This window comes from Sinohyriopsis cumingii, chromosome 16 (assembly GCF_028554795.1).
Source record: "Sinohyriopsis cumingii isolate HCF-2022 chromosome 16, ASM2855479v2, whole genome shotgun sequence".
Classification (NCBI taxonomy): Eukaryota; Metazoa; Mollusca; class Bivalvia; order Unionida; family Unionidae; genus Sinohyriopsis; species Sinohyriopsis cumingii.
The window spans coordinates 57,244,951-57,263,785 of record NC_142976.1 but is presented as its reverse complement, the minus strand read 5'-3'; the positions used below and the strand labels follow the sequence as shown (position 1 = coordinate 57,263,785).

Below are 18,835 nucleotides of genomic sequence, written 5' to 3'. Positions count from 1 at the left end.
GGATCGAACCCATGACCTCCCACATCCGAGGTGGACGCTCTAACCACTTGGCCATGGGAGTGGTCCACAATCATGAATATGTAAATACATATACGTAACGTTTTTATCACCTTTCAGCAATGCATTAAATGAAAGCAAAGTCATATATCTGGTTAATAAAGCCAGTTTATTTCATTTAAAATGATTCAGCCAACCACAGCATTTGCTGACAATAATCTAGTCCAGAGTGTGTCCGTTATTTAGAAGCTGCGATACATTTCCAAGTTTTTGCTTTATGGCGCTTTCTTCTTGTGTAAAATTGGGAGAATTTTTTTTCTTCAGTTTTCAGAGTAATGGTTTTCAGTTTACAGGTTTAAAAAAAGTGTATCGTAGAAGGAATTTTTTTAGACCCCCACCCCATTTCAATCTTAAAATGATTCCTTGTATCTATAACAACAATTAATTAGTTGTTGACAGAATGTTCCAAAATTACATTGACTGTAAGCTATTTCTGAAAGTCTTTGCTGATTGATTTAGAAAAGAATGAGCAGATAAATCTACTTGGTGAAAAATTCCATGATCATTTATTGAAACAAAAGATAGATTCAGAAAACTCCATTTATGTATAAAAGTACAGACAGCAGTTTAACAAAATTATGTGATTTAGGTCAAAATTGAAAATGTCAATAGACAGAACATCCGAAAATGTCACATATTCATAATCTAATCTCCAACATGAACAGAGATCTGTCAGGAGCTGATAAAAGTTTGTTCTTGTGACCTTTGGAATTCCCAGTAAACTTATTATTTCAAGCAGCCTATTCAATTAAAAACACTGTATCCTGTGTTAGGGCAAATTAGTATCAGTAACATTAAGTTCCAAATATCATTTTTGTTATACTTTCAGCAGTGTGAAAGCTGTAATGTGACTGGTGAAAAGAAAGGTAAACAGAACATGACCTCATATCAATACTCATCAAGTCTACTTATGGATACATACTTGCTTAAAAGTCCAGTCAACTGTGAACTGCACAGACCCAGATCAGCCATCGCATACTGTGCTGGCATATCTGGGTCTATGCAGTTTGTTAGGATTAGTTAGGAGAGCAGTCAACTTACACTCTGATCTGTCAATGCATTAAGCTATTGTTGCGGTTGATAATGTAGATCTAAATTTTAATCAGATTGCATTAATTCATGTACTCATATTTCTTGAATTTAAAAAAAGAATACATCTTTACCAACAAGCTTTACCATGATCACACTGTTTAATAATAGCATGAAATACTAAATTTTGATACAAGTACTCAAGGGTATTCTATAATAACATGAAATATTGGATTACGAACAAGTACTGTACTTGGAGCATTACACAATAGCATGAATTATTGAACTATGCCCTCAAGGGCATTATTTAATAGCATGAAATACTGAATAACAACCCAAGTACTCAAGGGCATTATATAACAGCATGAAATATTAAATTATGACACAATTACGCAAGGGCATTTTAGTATTATGCTGTACCAATAACTGGTTAACATTATTTTATATAAATGATGGCTAAACATATTGCCAACATAAGAGAAAGTTAATCTCTGCACATAAAGTCACACATCTGGATCAAGATTCTTGAGAAACTTTGATGTATAGAACATTCACAGGAATGTGACCCTTGTCTGCAATATACATGAAAACACACCCTGGAGATCATGATCATTTTATTGTAGATTACAATAATAAGCACCGGAAAACATCAAAATGACAATATACCATTTTTTATTCATAGTCAGCTCTTTTAATGATCTCCAAGTATTCAAATGCTTCTAAAATATTTTTCAAAAAAATCACTGAACTCGACAAGTCTTTCCTTATTTCCATTCATGAAAATTTGTTTCTATAGAAACAATACAATTCAATTGGTTATCTTTGGAACCTTGTTTACTCTACTCATGAGAAAGTGTCATACCCAAGCAGAATATGTACAATGTTTAGTTATTAACAAATCCACCAGCTTGGCTAAAATCTATGGTGAACTGTAAGCTTAAAAAGTTATTGCAAAACCTGTAGAAATTCAAGTACTAAAAATGTTTGTTTCATTGTTCAATCACCACAATATGATTGCCAAATTCTTGAAAATCCATGCACAGAAAAGCAGATATAAGTTTTAAAATAAATAAATAAATAAGTAATTGTAACTCTCACAGACCATCCTTTACTCATTGGCTCATCACCCATAGTCATGTTCCCAAGTATAAATATTTAGATAACCACAGCATAACTCAAGCAACAGATTATCAAAGCTTTATTTGAAGGCAAATTCTAATCCGTTTGTTCCTTACTGAAGTGCCAAGTATATCATTACATCGCTCAAGTATGTTTACTTTCTGTATACAGACTGCTTTGATAGAGAGCTGATGAGTACCCCATTTTCTAAGTCCGATTAAATAAGGTTAGAACAAAGAAATGAACCTGTTAGGCCTTCAAGTACCAGACAAGAGTACTATGATGGCACATGATACACCTGCCTCATGTTTCACAGTCCTCTATGTGCACAACTTACATTTTAGCACAAAAACCATTTCTTTTCTTTCAGCCAGTGACCCTTACCATTGCTCTTTTGAAACTGGAATCAATAGGTTTCTTCCTTGTCCTAATCACATGCCATATTCAAAGTATTGGCCAGGTGTGTTATGTAGAACTAATATTATTGTGTGGAAGCCATTTTTCTTTTTTTCAGTCACTGCCCTTTTAACCATAAGAACAAAAACAGTTTGACTGAGATATGTCATGTAAAAGGCTCAAGTTTTTATGCAGTAAGTTCTTTCATAATGACCCTGACCTTTTAACTCCAAAATCAATACGGTTCCTATGTAACTGAGTACAGGCAATCCACAAAGTTTGATAACAGCAGATGATGGGAGTCCTCCAGTCATTGTGTATACACCATTTTTCTTCTTTCAGTCAGTGACCCTGACATTTCACACTGAAACTGATAGGTTTCTTTTTAACCAAACTGCAAGCTATCCAAAAAGATTGGTAACAGTGAATGGTGAAGAACATACATTATTGGTCAGAAAGAGTTTTCCTTTTCTTTTTCAAAGTGATTCTGCCAGATAGCCCCAAACTTACTGGGTTCTTCACTATCACAAGTGCAAGCTATCCACAAAATCTGGAAACTGTAAATGATGGAAAACTAAAGCTATTGTGTGGAAACCAAATGGGTAAAAGACAGATGGTCAAAAGGATAGACAGACACCATATCATAATACACTCCACCATATGATGGGAATATAAAGAAGAAATATAACCAACTCACTCTATTATTCATATTTCAATACCATGAACATTAAACAAGTTTTTTTTCATACTTAGTATGTTTAAGAAAAGAAATTATCATTCTAAATTGAACATGTTCATTTGTCTGTGACTCTCGTGTAACAGGGAATGGTAATATTCCACTTTCTAGAATCAGCATTGAAGATTTAAAGCCATAACGTAGCATGCATAGTTTCTCTCTGAATAAAATGTCGTTCATCGAATAATAGTGATAAAAATATTTTTCTATGTAAAGAATGTATTTAAAAATACACATATCTATCAGTTTTATCAGCAAATTCCAACTGTTACATTGTAGACTGTTTACTCCCTATTCTTTTTTTCCTTAAGACTCCTTCTGGGCACCAGCAAAGACATGTTCAGTCAACAGCATCCATCTTATGTAATTTAACATTAATAACATAATATAATGTCACCGATTTTTTTTATCTAACAAACAAAAGCAATATAACAAATTTTGAAGGTTATAAAAATTCAACTTTTGAAAAACTGCAGAAGTTTGAGTTCATGCAAGAACAAGAAACATCAAATGGCAGTGTAGCTTGATTGCAAACCATAAATACTATAAATACTGCAAATTTATTTTATTTATAAAGTTGCTGACACTCCTCTACAAATGGTGTCTGACAAAATGACCTAAACACAAACCTGAACATAAAGAAACTTAGCAAAATGATGCACAAAATACTGAATCATGAAATACAGGTCACAGTGACCAAGTTTTTACTGATGGCTGACCATTTACATACCAAGTTATATGACTCTATAGTTGACAGTGTCCGATAAAATTTGTTGAACACAAAGATCCGGGCATAATGGCACCAACAAAGAGTCTCTCAAAACTGGGGAGGATTTTCTTGTCTTCAAAGACCAAAGGCTTGGGACCCAAATCTGGAGAGGAAAGTCAGTAAACTTCAAAAGACCAGATCTCTTCTCCTTCCACCTCCTGAACCATCAGGCTGGAGACCCAAAAGGTGGAGTGACCATCCTAGCTAATTCATCTGCAAACGCATCTGAAACCACCAAAACCTACAGTTTCTCATCATCTTGATCTAACTCCTGACGGAAGACTCTCCAACCCAAAATGTTGACAAGGAAACTTGGGAGTAGGATTATCCTTGTCCCACAAATCCACAGTAATGAAACTTGCAGATCTTTTCAGGAAAACAAGAACACTACTCGACTACTCGTCCCTCATAAATTATTGGTGGAGTAGATGAACAGCCACCCATCCTATTAGTTTGGCTTCAAGTGAGTAGATGATCCAGATCTATGACTGGCAATATTTGAAGTGCTTTGAGGCAATGGCATGGATATCCATGGTGCCATGAATGGGACAAATGGTTCACTTACCGCATCCAAATGATCCCATTCCTTAGTAGGACAAGTATAAGCTGACTCACTATCTCCAACAGGATTGATCAGTAGAATCAAGATAAAAGGGGTATCAACCCAATCTCTCTCCACATACCAGTGGTGGGATTCCAATGACTGGTGACCAGTTCTGACAGACCAGCGACCAGTCAAGGATGTTTATATGATGAAGAAGCCCTCCTCAGAACTTACAGAGCATGATCACTTCTCTCCCGTTTCAGGGAGGCACAATCTACCTTCACAGGCTAAGGGAACTGAGAGTGTAGTTCTATTCCCAATTTGGAGGCATGACTCACTCTCACTCCAAAGATCTCCCATACTGTGCCTTGCTATTATTCTTTACCAAAAAGAAAGATCCCATACCCTTCTGGGATCAAGGAGTCTTGCTCTCAGTCCTGCAACAAAATGAACAATCCTTACACTCACATTTGGTACAGCTTAAACAGGCAGGGGATTATCCCTCAAGATCTTTTGAATCCCCATTTCCCCATACTGTTTCACCATTTCACACTTAAAAGAAAGTATATACTGCCAAAGTAATTACTCCCTGAAATGAAAAAATATTATAAAGGAGAAGGGTACAATATTTAGAACCGCTAGTGCAATAAGACCTCAGACATAACGAGAGCTTATAATAAAACTTAAATTTGCAAGGACTAATATGTATTTGGCAAACAAAAATACATACAGTTGTCACAAAAAAAGAAACAGTTATTACTGCATGTGCCTAAGATGTGAGAGTCAGACTGGGTCTGTGGTCTTTCTGTTCAATATATTCTGAAACCTTCCATCCAATGAGAAGATAAAATTATATGCTCAGATTAGGGTACTTTAGTCCAGGAAAATGTAAGCTAGGCAATAGCACTAGTCAGTCTATTAAAACAGTTACCTGGAATGTGAAATATAGGTAACATTAACCTAATTTGCACTGAAGGATGAAGTACCCTATGAGACACATCTTAGTATCAACTTGTGTGACTCAGTACATGATGGTCTGAGAAAATGGCCCAAACACAAACCCTATCCTAAAATAACTAAATTCAACCAAAAGATAAGTACAAATCAATGAACCACAAAATATAGGTCACAAAAAAATTAGAAGAATTAAAAGGTTGATCAAAATCTCTAGACTGTAAAATATAGATCAGTGATTTTTTCCTTTACTAAAAGGTGTGGTACTCCACCTTGCACCTCTCAAAATGTGACCTAAGTACAAACCTATATTTCCTTCTCAAGCTTTATGTTCTTTTTATGGTACACCAATGGTCCCTAATTGTATGCATTTGACACATATCACTCAACAATCTTGTCAGAGAAACAGGTTCCATGTCATATAAATAGATTTATGACTGACAATAAAGGACTCCTCCAGTTCATGACATCATACAGAAGTGATAACTAAATAAACAGAAGCTGGATAAATTAGAATAGGCAGCAGGATAATACCAAACTATATTACTTCATCAAACAAGAGGATCAAGTGGGGCTGAGATAAATCACCTGGGTAGTAGACATGTATCAGTTTGTGAATGCAAATTCACACGTGTTGAAACTGTAGAGGAAAGAGAAAAGCTTAGTGCATAGCTTATACATTGCTAATGATGGTGTCATATAGTTTTTTCCTGGACCACACACACACATAGGGTGAATTTCATTGCATTAAAATTTGAGTGGGGAGGGGGACTAATTTATTATCGATGTAATACTTACCTGTTGATATTACCAGATCCTTGACCCATCGCACATTGATGTCCCATAAGTTTAGGTTGCATCCTAAAATGAATGAAGGACAGTACGCATGGGCAAACTATCCATTGGTTGTTATTGGGGTGAGCTCATGTTCTAGAATCTTCTGGTTAACCCTAATGAGAGGATGAATTTTCATCATATATTTGGGATACTTAATGCCCAGACAAATACCAGCTATCTAACAGAAATATTTAAGTATTACATTATTAATATCGGTACTACAAAAACTGTACCTATTGTATAGCTGAATTTTTCCATTTGGTGCGAGGCTGATGATCCCACATATTGCCAGTAGAACAGAAGGCACGAGTCATAGTTTGACCTATGACAACTGGATCCAAGGAAAATATGAATTTAAATGAAGAAGGTAGTGTGAAATCACCAAAATGCCACTTTTATCTCCTCCTCCAGACACAAATGACCTTGTTAGGCCCATTAGGTAGCAATGGTTCAAACCACATGTGCTTTAATTTGATGAAGGAAAGGGCTTTCTCAGATTGGGACTTGTAAGCTCTCATGTTACTAGTAGTATATGCAATCCATCTTGAATTGGTGGAAGCTGAAAAGCTGAACCAGAGATTTCCTACCTTTTCCTCTTCCTCTGAAAGCTGCTAAATACATGCATAAAGCTTTCACTGGACATAACGATTTAACTGGATCATACCCAGTACAGATATGATTGAGACTGGGGATCTCAAATGGGCATGGAGCAAATGATTTAAACTAGGGTTTACTGAAACATGTTTGGCAAAGTAGAGAAGCCAACTTATAATTCTGCTGAACTTTATACAGCCTGGCTCTATGAAGCTCTCTACTTCATCACATAAATGCTAATGAGAGCTTTAGTATTAAGTTCGCTAAGGAAACGTCACCCAATTTTTCATAGAGGGATTTAGCTAAAGACTGCAATATGCAAAAGAGATTTCACCTAAGCTATAGCAAGCAGGACACCAGTTGTGGCAGCTTGAAATACTTCGAAAGGTCTGCTAAAGGACTGACCATCTCCATGGTCTTTCGAAAATTTTGATTGTTCGATACAGTTGCCCTTTAGCCTTGAAGTAGAAACTGAACACTATTTCTCTTCAACAAGGAGTTGAAGAAAATCAGACACTGCACTCTTAGAAGGACAGCTAGGATTGACATGTATCCTATTGTACCAATAACCAATGATTCACCGCTTGCCATTGTAGATCTTAGACGTAGATCATTCCCAAAGTGAATACAAAACTTAGTGAACTTTAAAAACTGGTCCTGATTAGGCAGAAAATGTGGTCTGCTGTGTGTGGGAGATACCCTGTGCCACAACCTTAGATCCCTCCTCTGGCATAATATTCTGGGATGGTCTCCCAGCAGGACAAGAAGAGCAATGAACAATGATCATAGTCTAACAAAATGAACTAAGCAGGAGTTCCTTACTTGTAATAACCAGATGGATGATCCTGAAGGATGGGATTGTTTAAGCAAACAATGCCACTTCAGGCTGAAAACCATCCACTAACCAACTCCTCAGGATGAGAACCATGGGAACCAAAAAAATGGAACTTTTTGTTTACTCTTCAAACCAGTCCACCAATGGTTTTCATCAATTTTGGAACAGGGTATCCATTTCTGGATTGGTGTAGAGACCATTCTGTGAGGATTATTTTCTCTTTCCCTCATAGACTGTACTCCGAACCTAAAGAAATCTGAGAATTCAGAGGGACCCTGTGCAGACTCCACTTCACCAAAAGGAGGGGGTATCAGAATGGCCATCACAAGGAATTTGGCAAGCTCAGAGGACAATCCCTATAATGGCAGCTGGAAAGAAGGTTACAAACCTCCACACAGAGAAGAGGGCATGTGTGCTTCCTTGTCACCTGAGTTATGTTACCGCCAATGTGTCACTGGAAGATACCATCATGTGGTGAAGTCTTTACTTTATTGCACAAACTGGAAGGGCTATATACATTACCCTCATTCTCAAATTGTTCGTGTGGAGGACAGATTCTTCTCTGAACATTAAACCTGAGAAATCAGTCCTTTTAGCTCAAGATGAGTGCTCCACCATGAATCTAACATGTCTGTGAACAGATAGGATTGAGGTTTGGGGGCATACATGGGGACTCTCATCCGAAACCTGGCCAAATTTGTCTACCAAATCAGATGACAGTTGAAATCCACACCTAAGAAATCTGATAATTCAGAGGGACCCCATACAGACTCCAGTTCACCAAAATGAGGGGGTATCAGAATGGCCGCCATAAACAAGTGACCACTAAGTAAAGGTGACCAATGGGTCAGGTTCAACTCTATATGCAACATTATGCTGAAGTTGTTGTTGGCTTGCATTTTTTTACACAACATTATGTTGTGATTATTGCTAGATCTGAATGCATTTGACATGAAAAAGGTTTTAAGCAAACATGCTAGCATATCTGGAAGCATGATTTTAATCCAATCATAAGCCAATATTAATTACTAATTATTCTGATAGTGAAAATTATATTATGTTCATTTATAAATGAATGCATTTAACTTTACAGTTTGATACACTTTAACAAATGTTTTTCCACATGACATTAAATACAGCATTACTTAATTAATAATTAAGGACAAAGTTTTAACTTGACTAATTAAGTTTGAATGTTACTTAAGGAACAGTGTCAGCAGACATATGGTTCTACCAAGATTGTAATATATCTAGGTGGGTTTTTTTAACACGGACAAATTTAATTTATAATCCAGGAGACAATTCATAAATCCAATATACAGGGACTAATTATTTATTTCTGAACTCTTGTGGCCTTTATACAGAAACTATAGTTGCTCCGTAAAACAAAACATTTTGCAAGCTTGACTGTATCATGGGTCCAACTAAAAGATGAAATGGGCAAAATAGTCACCTAAAACTGCATAAATTCCCCTGAAAATGTGCACAGGCCAACAACAAAGTTGCCTTAGGTCTTGATGTCTTGGCTACAGTAAGTATTTTCGTGCGTTATTTTAAATACCTTGTATACTCATACAGAAACTGGATCAAACTACAAACTGCAATGACATCACATTATGTGATGGAAGACCAGGGAGTACATCCTTTGCAGTTGGACTTTACTTATAAGCGTGCATATATGGTAAAAATATCAGGCATTATCTTTTATTAAGAGACACTAGTACGCACAAAGCCCTATCGTTATAAATTATACTAGAATATGTAATTTATTTCAGAAAATTCGTCTTGAAAGAGATGCCTCTATATATATTTTGTACCCAAATGAAGTTACTATTAGAATGCAGAATCCAACATACTATCAAATATAATAAATAAATGTTATCAGTATTAAAAAAAATATATATTTTTGACAACTGCTCAAGAGTCATATCACATTCCACTTCCCTGATGCATAGTCTTGAGAAAAAGTTTTGATTCTGCAAGAAGGAGAAATCTGCATATGCCAGCAGTAACATGGGACAAATCTGAACACCACAACAAGAGTCCCACTACGGGACTAGCACTCAACTGACTGAAGAATTTCTAAGAACGCAAGATAAGAACATTTCTTCTTTTTAACTACTGAGTGTTGAAACTAGCTCTGATATTCTTGAGCAAAATAAGATTTTCAAACTGGCCTCCTGGGTGGCCATAATGGGTCATAAGATTGACACCATTTATATTTACGACCAACTAGACATGAAAAACAAGTTTTTTTGTGAAAACCCCTTGGCCATAAAAACATCCAATTAGTAATACATGTAACCAGATTTTCAGAGGGAATGGCGTAGAAATAGTCGGAACAAGCAACATGTTCAAGTTCTAAAATACTGGAAGACTGTTTCATTACTCATTAGACTGCTGATGTCACCAAAAAAACTGTTTAAAAACAATATTACTCACATGTAGAGTAGGCCAGTCTTTATTGCAAGAGAAAACCATTCAAGTCAACAGCACCAGCTAAACATATTTGGTTTCACACTTCCGATGCAGACAATACTAAAACCTCTACCTGGTCATGTACCAGCTGTATACAGCATAAAACAATATTGAAGAGTATTGCCAACTGAAATCATATTGTAATATATTAAGCAGAGGTTTTAGAAATGCTTAATCATACATATTTTTTATCTGGGATACAGAAAATCACTTACAGAGGAATCCTCCATATGCACGCAATAGCTGGGTGGCACATTTAAAGGAATGCCAGTCCTGCTTTAAACACCTGCTGAGTGGGAAAATGTGTTGATCAATTGATCATTTTAGCTGTATTGATATTTATAATAACAGAATTCAGTAGCTGAAAATACCCCAGATGTGCACGTTGTCACTACAAGAGTACATCAAAAGAACATGACGCAAACAGCTAGGTGGAAAGTTCAAAGACTTCGCCTACCTGCTGAGTGGTGGGAAAATGCGCTAATATTTATTACTGAATTTAGAGGCAGAAAGACCCAGAGATGCACATGTGGTTATTATATGAGAACATCAAATGAACAACTTTAGCTTTCATTATCATTTTCATTTCACAGTGTAGCCAAATAAGTAGTGCGTGTGACCTCGAAATCAAGACACGTCAAGACTAAGACAAAATGCCAAATTTGGATAAGATTTTGGGGCTAAATGTCAGATTGAAGAAGACTGTAATGAGATTCAGAAGAGTGCTAAATTTGTGACAGCTGATAGTTTGGATGGAACAGTAGCCAAGTAAGAAAGTGTGCAACCCCCGACTTAGTGTCTGGAATAAGACCTTTCCTTAGATTAACAAAATTCAGTCTCATTCTGATGGCCAAACAACACCTATAATGTCAGTGATGTAAAGAATTTGGAAAATTAAACTCAATGGCAACCACAGATTCTACTCATCTGGACATTTAGCCACTTCAATATATCCAACATGCTTCTGGGAAGGGACTGCAACTTTTGCTGATGGGACAACTATTTTTACCAAAATAGGAGTCATGGACTCCTAGTTTTAATATCATAGCAAGGCCTCTGTTACACTATAAATAACATGGCTCATCATTTATAATTCCACATCATACTAACTATCCATGTGAGCTGCTGGCCCGTAAATTTTATTTTAATAAATAATGTGCTACCAGCCATGTTTCTCATTATTCTGGGGAAAACTGAAAAGGAACTTATGTATGGTCAGGTAAGACACGAGTTTGCACCTACAAGACAAACAAAAAACGACCAGCCTTTACAGATGAAGTATGTCAACAAATCTGTGTGGTGTGACTAATAATAGTCTATCAAGAATACCATTAAAGCATCCATGACACACTGATAAAAATTTATTAATTTCCACATCTTCCTCACATTTAAAGCCACAGTGAATCCAAAGTTTGAATACATCACCAAATTTGTATATTCCTTGCATATTTAATCATTTGTGCATAAATAGTGCACATAAATTACATAATTAGCCATTCCTTGACAATTTGAAAGAAATTTTCAAAACCCTTCTTAAATATAGTGGTTAACTAACAGTCATTAACAAACCATGGTTTTGAATGGTTATAGTGTTATTTGTTAGTATCAAGCGATATTTTGAGTGAATACAGTTTCACAACTAATCAACAGTTAGGATTACAATCACAGATGAATCTGTACCAATACAAACTGTACCAATGCACACTAACACAGTGATATACCAATACAAACTGTACCAATGCACACTAACACAGTGATATACCAATACACTACCACAGAATAGGTACTTGTTTTATGTACTTTTATTAGTAATATTCATTACAGCAAGATTCAGAATGTTGCATACAAAACAGCATCAACATTTATTTCTACCTCCTTTCATCCTCTGTAAACCTTCCTTGAATTTCATCAAATGGTTCCCTTTTTATAAACACAAACACGCACACATACACACTGTATACATACATGAGTAGTCTGTTTATGGAATGCCTCTAAAATAGTGGTTGGTGTAAAGAACTAACAAGGGTTTTAGCTGGGTCAGAAAATAACCTTCAAGTGCAATGAAACGTGTTACTCATGCAAGTGTACCATAATCAGAAATTTCTTTCATAATTTCTAGGAAATTCAGGACAAGTGACAAATTAAGTTCCCCACAGTATTTTTTACTTGTCAAGAGGCTGTGCAAGATGACATTTTTCCTGTCCTGAAAAAGAATGAAATATGTGTCATGTCATTTTACTTCCATTTGTAGAAAATCTTCAAAATCTAAGTGGCTAACCATCCTAGTAAATAATTCTATAACACCCATTTTCTGACAGACAATATGTAATTGCAACAGAATAAAAAAATTTGGTTTGGTAGCCTGGTAGAAATTTTTCAAGGTAAGTAAAATGGTCTGTCATCTGAAGAAAGAAAATGAAATTGCTGTCCAGACGCACTGCGCATTTGGGAATTTGAATATGTCCAGATCTGAATTAGATGTTACGGAAAACAAAAGGTCAAAGTGGATCTTAAAGTGATCCTGTGTAACTGAATTTTACCAATTGAGAAAGAAAGCATCTTGATTAGGATTTGGTAAAATTCTGTATAGCTGGGGGTTGGGGGGTAGATGAAGGTTTTAAACATTTTTATTTTTAAGGCTGATTGGCATAATTTGTGCAAAAAATATGGGGGGAGCAGAGAAAACTATTTTGATTTATGTAATACATACCTATTAATATCTAACTCACCACAGGGTGATGGGATTCTGCAAGCTCGTAAGAGTTAATGCAATCCCTCTCCTTAAAATAATGGGGTGGGTGGGAGTTGACCCAACCCATTGACCTAGTTGGTTGACTGAAGTCCAGAACACATTCCCCATAGGGATTAAAATGGTAACAAAGAGATGCTCTATTGACTCGATCCCTTTCCCTCGACTGGTGTCCATACTATGTGCCCCATGTTTGGTGCCGGGTGGCATATGATTGGTGACAGACACCGGACTACTAGTACAAGTCTCCTAAGCGTCCTTACATGGTGACTCCTGCATAGTGATTGGTGATGGAGACCTGCCAACAGGTACTTGACAGAACAAAACTTTTATTAATAAAAATAAATCTCAGTCCACAAATATGTGGCATATGAGAACATCACTGCTAAAATTTTGTATGGCGATATTACTAACATGTGGAGATACAAAATCATATCATAGGTCAATATTTACAATCATAGCGGGGCCCTGAGTGGCTGTGTGGTTTAAATAGCACACCATTACGGATCACTGCCATCTCACTCTTTCTGTGTGGGTTCAAGTCTCAGGCTTGGTCAATCTGGGTAAATGAGAAAGCTTGCCAGTAGTTTCTCGTAGGTCGATGGTTCTTTCTGGGGTTTTCCTCCACTATTTATTCTGGCTGTCATGTATAGCCTATCCAGTGCTGAAAAATGGCATTAAACCCTACAACAACAACAACTAAAACAATCATAGCAAGACTAAACATTCTGAGGTTTTTGAGATCATTTGGGTACATAAATGTAATACTCTTTTTATAGACCACATTATCTCGTGACTGTGCTCAGTACCTGGTTCCTGCGTACTGGAAATGGTGACAGGGAGAGGTGACCAGTACTAATCATCTTACTCAATAACTAGTGCCAATGTCCAGTGACCATGCAAAGATCACTCAAGTGATGAAGACCTGTTGAAGTAGTCCCAATTTTGAGAATGCAAGTCCAAACAAATGACTTCCCCATGATCAACCTGAGCATGAAGAAGCCCTTGCTTCCACTGAGATGGGAAGGAAGGACCTGACACAGTGTATCTGAAAATGGAAAGTGCCATGGATCCTATCTTCATGGGAGTCAACAACTTACTTCCTTCCTCCAGAAGTGTCAGTGATTATACCATAGCTGAAGCATGCAATTTCTGTACCCCAGAAAAAGCTATGGATCGCTCCATTATGGGTACTGATGACTTCCCTGTAACAGTTATATTTACTCATTTTCCCCTCCATTTTCCAAACACGAACCATGATTGCATGAGCAAATTTTACCTATCTGAGAACAGATCTTGCCTGTATTGCTCTACATGATGCTGCATGCATTAGATGACAGTTTGCTTTGCACTTTCATTATGCCAAAATAATGTCTTTGTCTGATACAACTTGATGCAAATGTGAAGTATCTACTATGTAGTAGCAATTTACAGCATGTCAGCACAATAGTGGCAATGGTGACAACTAAAAGTATAGTTCGAAAACTTAAAACTGAATTGCACAAATATGTAAGATATCTTCCAAATCAATGTAAACATACTTGAAGTGCAGGAAGACAAAAATATGAAACATACAAATGTTAATAAATTCTATAAAATGTACATAAAATGAAAGATAAAGTACAAAACAAAATCCTTAAAACATATAGTCACATTTATTTATGTAAACGATCACTCCGGTGGCCTAGTGGTTGTTAGAGTATCAGCATCGGATGTGGGAGGTCGTGGGTTTGAACCCTGGCCAAGTCATGCCAATGACTTACATAAATGGCACTAACAGCTGCCTCGCTTGGCACTCTGCATAAACTAATTGTTGATAATTGGTCTAATTTTAATTATCAGCTAAAAATACAGAATATAAATTTAAAACAATTTATGACTAATGACATTTAATATACAAACTGCCATAAAATAATGAATATACATGTGATAACAGAAAGATGTTCATTTGGCAATTTGATTCTAATGTATTTAGAAGCATTAATTAGGTTTTGTTGGGCAATGTAAATAAAGAATCTTGACAAAGGTTATTCTTCTGCATCAGATATGCATAAGCAATGCATGGGTTGGGTTGGGCTTGATGGAAAATGGACTCAGTGCTTACTGATGTGTGGCAGATAAACAAAAACAATACCTGTACAAACATGAAACCTCTCAATACCAAGAAGTATCCTCAAAAATTTGGTTAAATTCTGTTGAGTGGAATTTGAGATGTCATTTATAAAGGGAGGAAGTGTATTTTGTAGCTACAGTGGTCATTTCAGACATCAGATTATCAATAACTGTAAAAGTTTGAAATGTCATGTCAGTATGCTTAACATTAAGTTGGTCAAATTATATTCTGCAGTTTTGGAGTAGAAGCTGTGTAAAGAATAAATCTGTTGTTAGTAATGGCAGCTATATATCTGATGGTGGACCATTTTACAAACTTCATGCCAGGATGCTTTCTGCAAAGTTTCTCTGGTTGTTCTACCCTTTTTTTATGGCAGCTGTTCTATGATAGACATATTTGAAGGCAGTTTTGCATTATCTGTAGAATTTAATCAAATTCTCTTCTAGTTTTTAAAAAGAAGTCATTTAAATGCATTTTTGCTATTTTTAGTAATGGTAGCCATATCTGATAGTGTACCAATCTGGAAGCCACTCATTCCAGGATGCAACGTGCCAAAATCACTACAAATTAGTCATGTGGTGTTTGAGAAGTTTAAAATAGCAAACATTGAAAGATGCATAATGGAAGCATAACCATGCAAAAAGCTCACCTAGCCTTATAGCCTAGTGGGTTAACAATATGGTAATATTATTTTCATTTTGAATCAGCTACTGTAATAAATGTAAGCCCTGGGACACTATAAAAGTTGCAACACCCAGAGGTCTCACAAGGATTTTAAAACTAAGAGTACAGGACTCCTAACTTGGTAAAAATCAGAGTCCCACCAGCAAAGTTGTAGTCCCTCCCAGAAACATGCTGAAGTGGTTAAATGTCCATTAAAATGCCTGGAATAAACAGACACAAAACTCAGTCAGTTTTATTTATTTGTAATAATTTATTATTCTATAAAAAAATTATGTATTAAAATTGATATCATGTACAAATATCATATTCTTTAACTACAATATGGGTCACTTTTGTCTCTGTTGCATTTCACAAAATTTTCTGATGCTTGGTTTTGGATCATATTCCTCCATACTAGGTCCCTCTTCTTTGACTCACATCATTTGTGTTAATGTCTTGTGTTTTATTCTGGACCTTCCCTTAGTCTTGATTTTGTTGTGCACACTGAAGCCTCTCTTCCATGCCATGGATGAAACTGGTGACACCAACACAATCACAGCTAGGTCTGCAGAGTCTGGAAATTGTACTCTTGAAGTAGAGTTGTACAGGCTTCTGTCAGTGTGCAGTTCAAAAAATTTATGACTACCTAGGAGGTAGGTTGTCTCAAGATGTCTCATGCCTAGAAAATGTGGAACTTTGCAGATTAGAAGAACCAGTAGTTGCCACTGAGTTTAATTTTCCACATTCTTTACACCACTGGCATATAACTCTTGTTTGTCAATCAGAATGAATTTTGTAAATCCAAGGAAAGTTTTTATTCCAAACACAAAGTCAGGCATCATGCACTTTCTTGCACTTGGCTGCTGTCCCATCCAAACTTACAGTTCTAGTAACTTTAGCAGAGTTCCGAATATCATTACAATCTTCATCAGTTTTCTGTTTAACCCAAAAATACTTATCCAAATTTGCACACAGCATTTTGTCCAAGTCTCGATGTGCCTTGATTTCGAGAATGCATGCAATATTTATATGGCTACAAATTGCAATTTTATTTCCTAATTAGCAACAAAATATTCCATCTGGAGATATTTTTGGTGGCAAAATTATTTGGCTGATAAAAACTGTATATACAGTCTTGGCTTTGGAGTGAAGAAATTCAAAGGCACCATGACAGGTCCCTGCAAACTTGGATATAAAAATGCACTGGAATCTATTGCTACATAAATAAATCCTTGCTTCATATTGACAAACCACCCAAACAGTGCACTGTTATATCATAATCCGCTTACACTGATGTCTGGCCTTGGTACTGTATGCTGTAATATAGCCAAAATTGCCATGCAACTGACTAGCTACAATCAACCTCATCTGAACGTGAGAATGGGAAATGACTACAGTTGACCAGAGGACAGCAATTTAAAAAAAAATTTAAACAGAAAAAATAGTTTTCCTGCAACTACAACGAAAACTGATTACCTTTGAAGTACCGATATATACCAAGCAAATATAAAGAAATATGTTTCAATGTTCTACAATTATTTGATGTTGCAGCAGCAATAATAAATGGATATTTGTTTGGTCCTTCAAGCAGAGCCTTTAGCGGCGCCTTCAATAACACATGAACTTCATCAAAGCAAGCCAACGACCTCTAATCAAAAGAAGTCAGCAACAAACTTTAAAAAAATTAGTGTTTCATTTTTCATTAGGGGATTTGAACAATTTTATTGTGCCGCAAAACTTTCCTGGTTGCAACAAAAAAGTGTGTATGGAGGACTCCTGCGTGGGTGATTTTTGGCATCCCAGATCAAAAATTTGCCTCCAAATACACGTAATTAAGCGTTTTCAAGATCTCTGAACACCCTTTATAAATTTTCTGTTATAATTTCTGCATTGTTTATAAAAGTTGCAATACAAAACCAAACTAATATTTTGGTCCACTATAAATCTTGGGGAACCTTAAAGTGTAAAAACTAATTTCAAATCCAATATCAAGTCCATATTTCTAAAAATTCTATGTTTCTGCATGACTGTATGTCAACAGACATCGATCCTTTTGAACATTTTAAATGTGGGACTGGTTTAACACTAGATAGATAGAGACACCATACAAGATGAATACTGGCTGCATTAGGGACTGAAACCTGATGAGTTCGTAGGGTTAAGCTTCAAAGTCTGAGGGGAGAAACTTTGTAGTCAGAAGTATATCTGGCCACTTACTAACATGTTCATTACCTTAAACTTTTTTTAATATGAAGTACGTACTGCCCTGACATCAGAGGACCTAAGCATGATTCTCTACAGCAACAAGCAATGTAATTACCTGGCTACTGTACCAGACCTGTACCCCTTTAATCACTCTGTCTTGTCTCTTCAGAATATTCACTGCCTGGTAAAATGGCATGCCTGAAACAGATGGAGTAGCTTTTACATGTACACTGTACTCTTAATGTTAATCTGAAATCTAAATACAATTCCTGAGTTGACATTAGAAGTTAGTTAATTTACTTATAAAAAATACTGAATAATAAATAATCATATCCATAAGCCTTTGTAGCATGACCACTCACAAGTCCATCTAGTAGTAGTCTTTTTAAACTGGTGGTCTTTCTAAAGTATTTCTCCCATGAAACATGAGTCCTTTGAAAGTATAGAGGCTCTACCGGCTATAAGAAATTTCCAGGAATTCAAGATAAGACCATTTTTTTCTTTTAACTGTGGAGTTCTGAAACCATCTTTGATATTTTTCAGCAATAACAAGGTTTTCAAATTAACTGCAGAGGTGGTCATGTTGGAAGTCAACTCAGCACCACTTCCATTTAGGATCAACAAAGCATCATAAGTCTTCTGGGTGGAAACAACATCCTGTTATGACTTTCGATTGTAAAGGAGCAATCATAAGATTTTCAAGACGGATGCCATGGTGGCCATATTCAATATCAAGTTGTCAGCATTTTGATTTAGT

The 18,835-nt window shown here is 36.1% G+C and overlaps 1 protein-coding gene across 2 annotated transcripts in view; it reads right to left on the bottom strand.

Moving 5' to 3' along the window:
* Positions 1 to 18,835, bottom strand: part of LOC149780477 (phagosome assembly factor 1-like) — a 90,807-nt gene that overhangs the window by 70,039 nt on the left and 1,933 nt on the right. For both annotated transcript variants that reach the window (XM_089937438.1, XM_089937439.1), the window contains exon 2: positions 18,194 to 18,276. In XM_089937438.1, the coding sequence (XP_089793564.1) occupies positions 18,194 to 18,276 (83 nt within the window). The remainder of the gene's footprint in view (positions 1 to 18,193; positions 18,277 to 18,835) is intronic.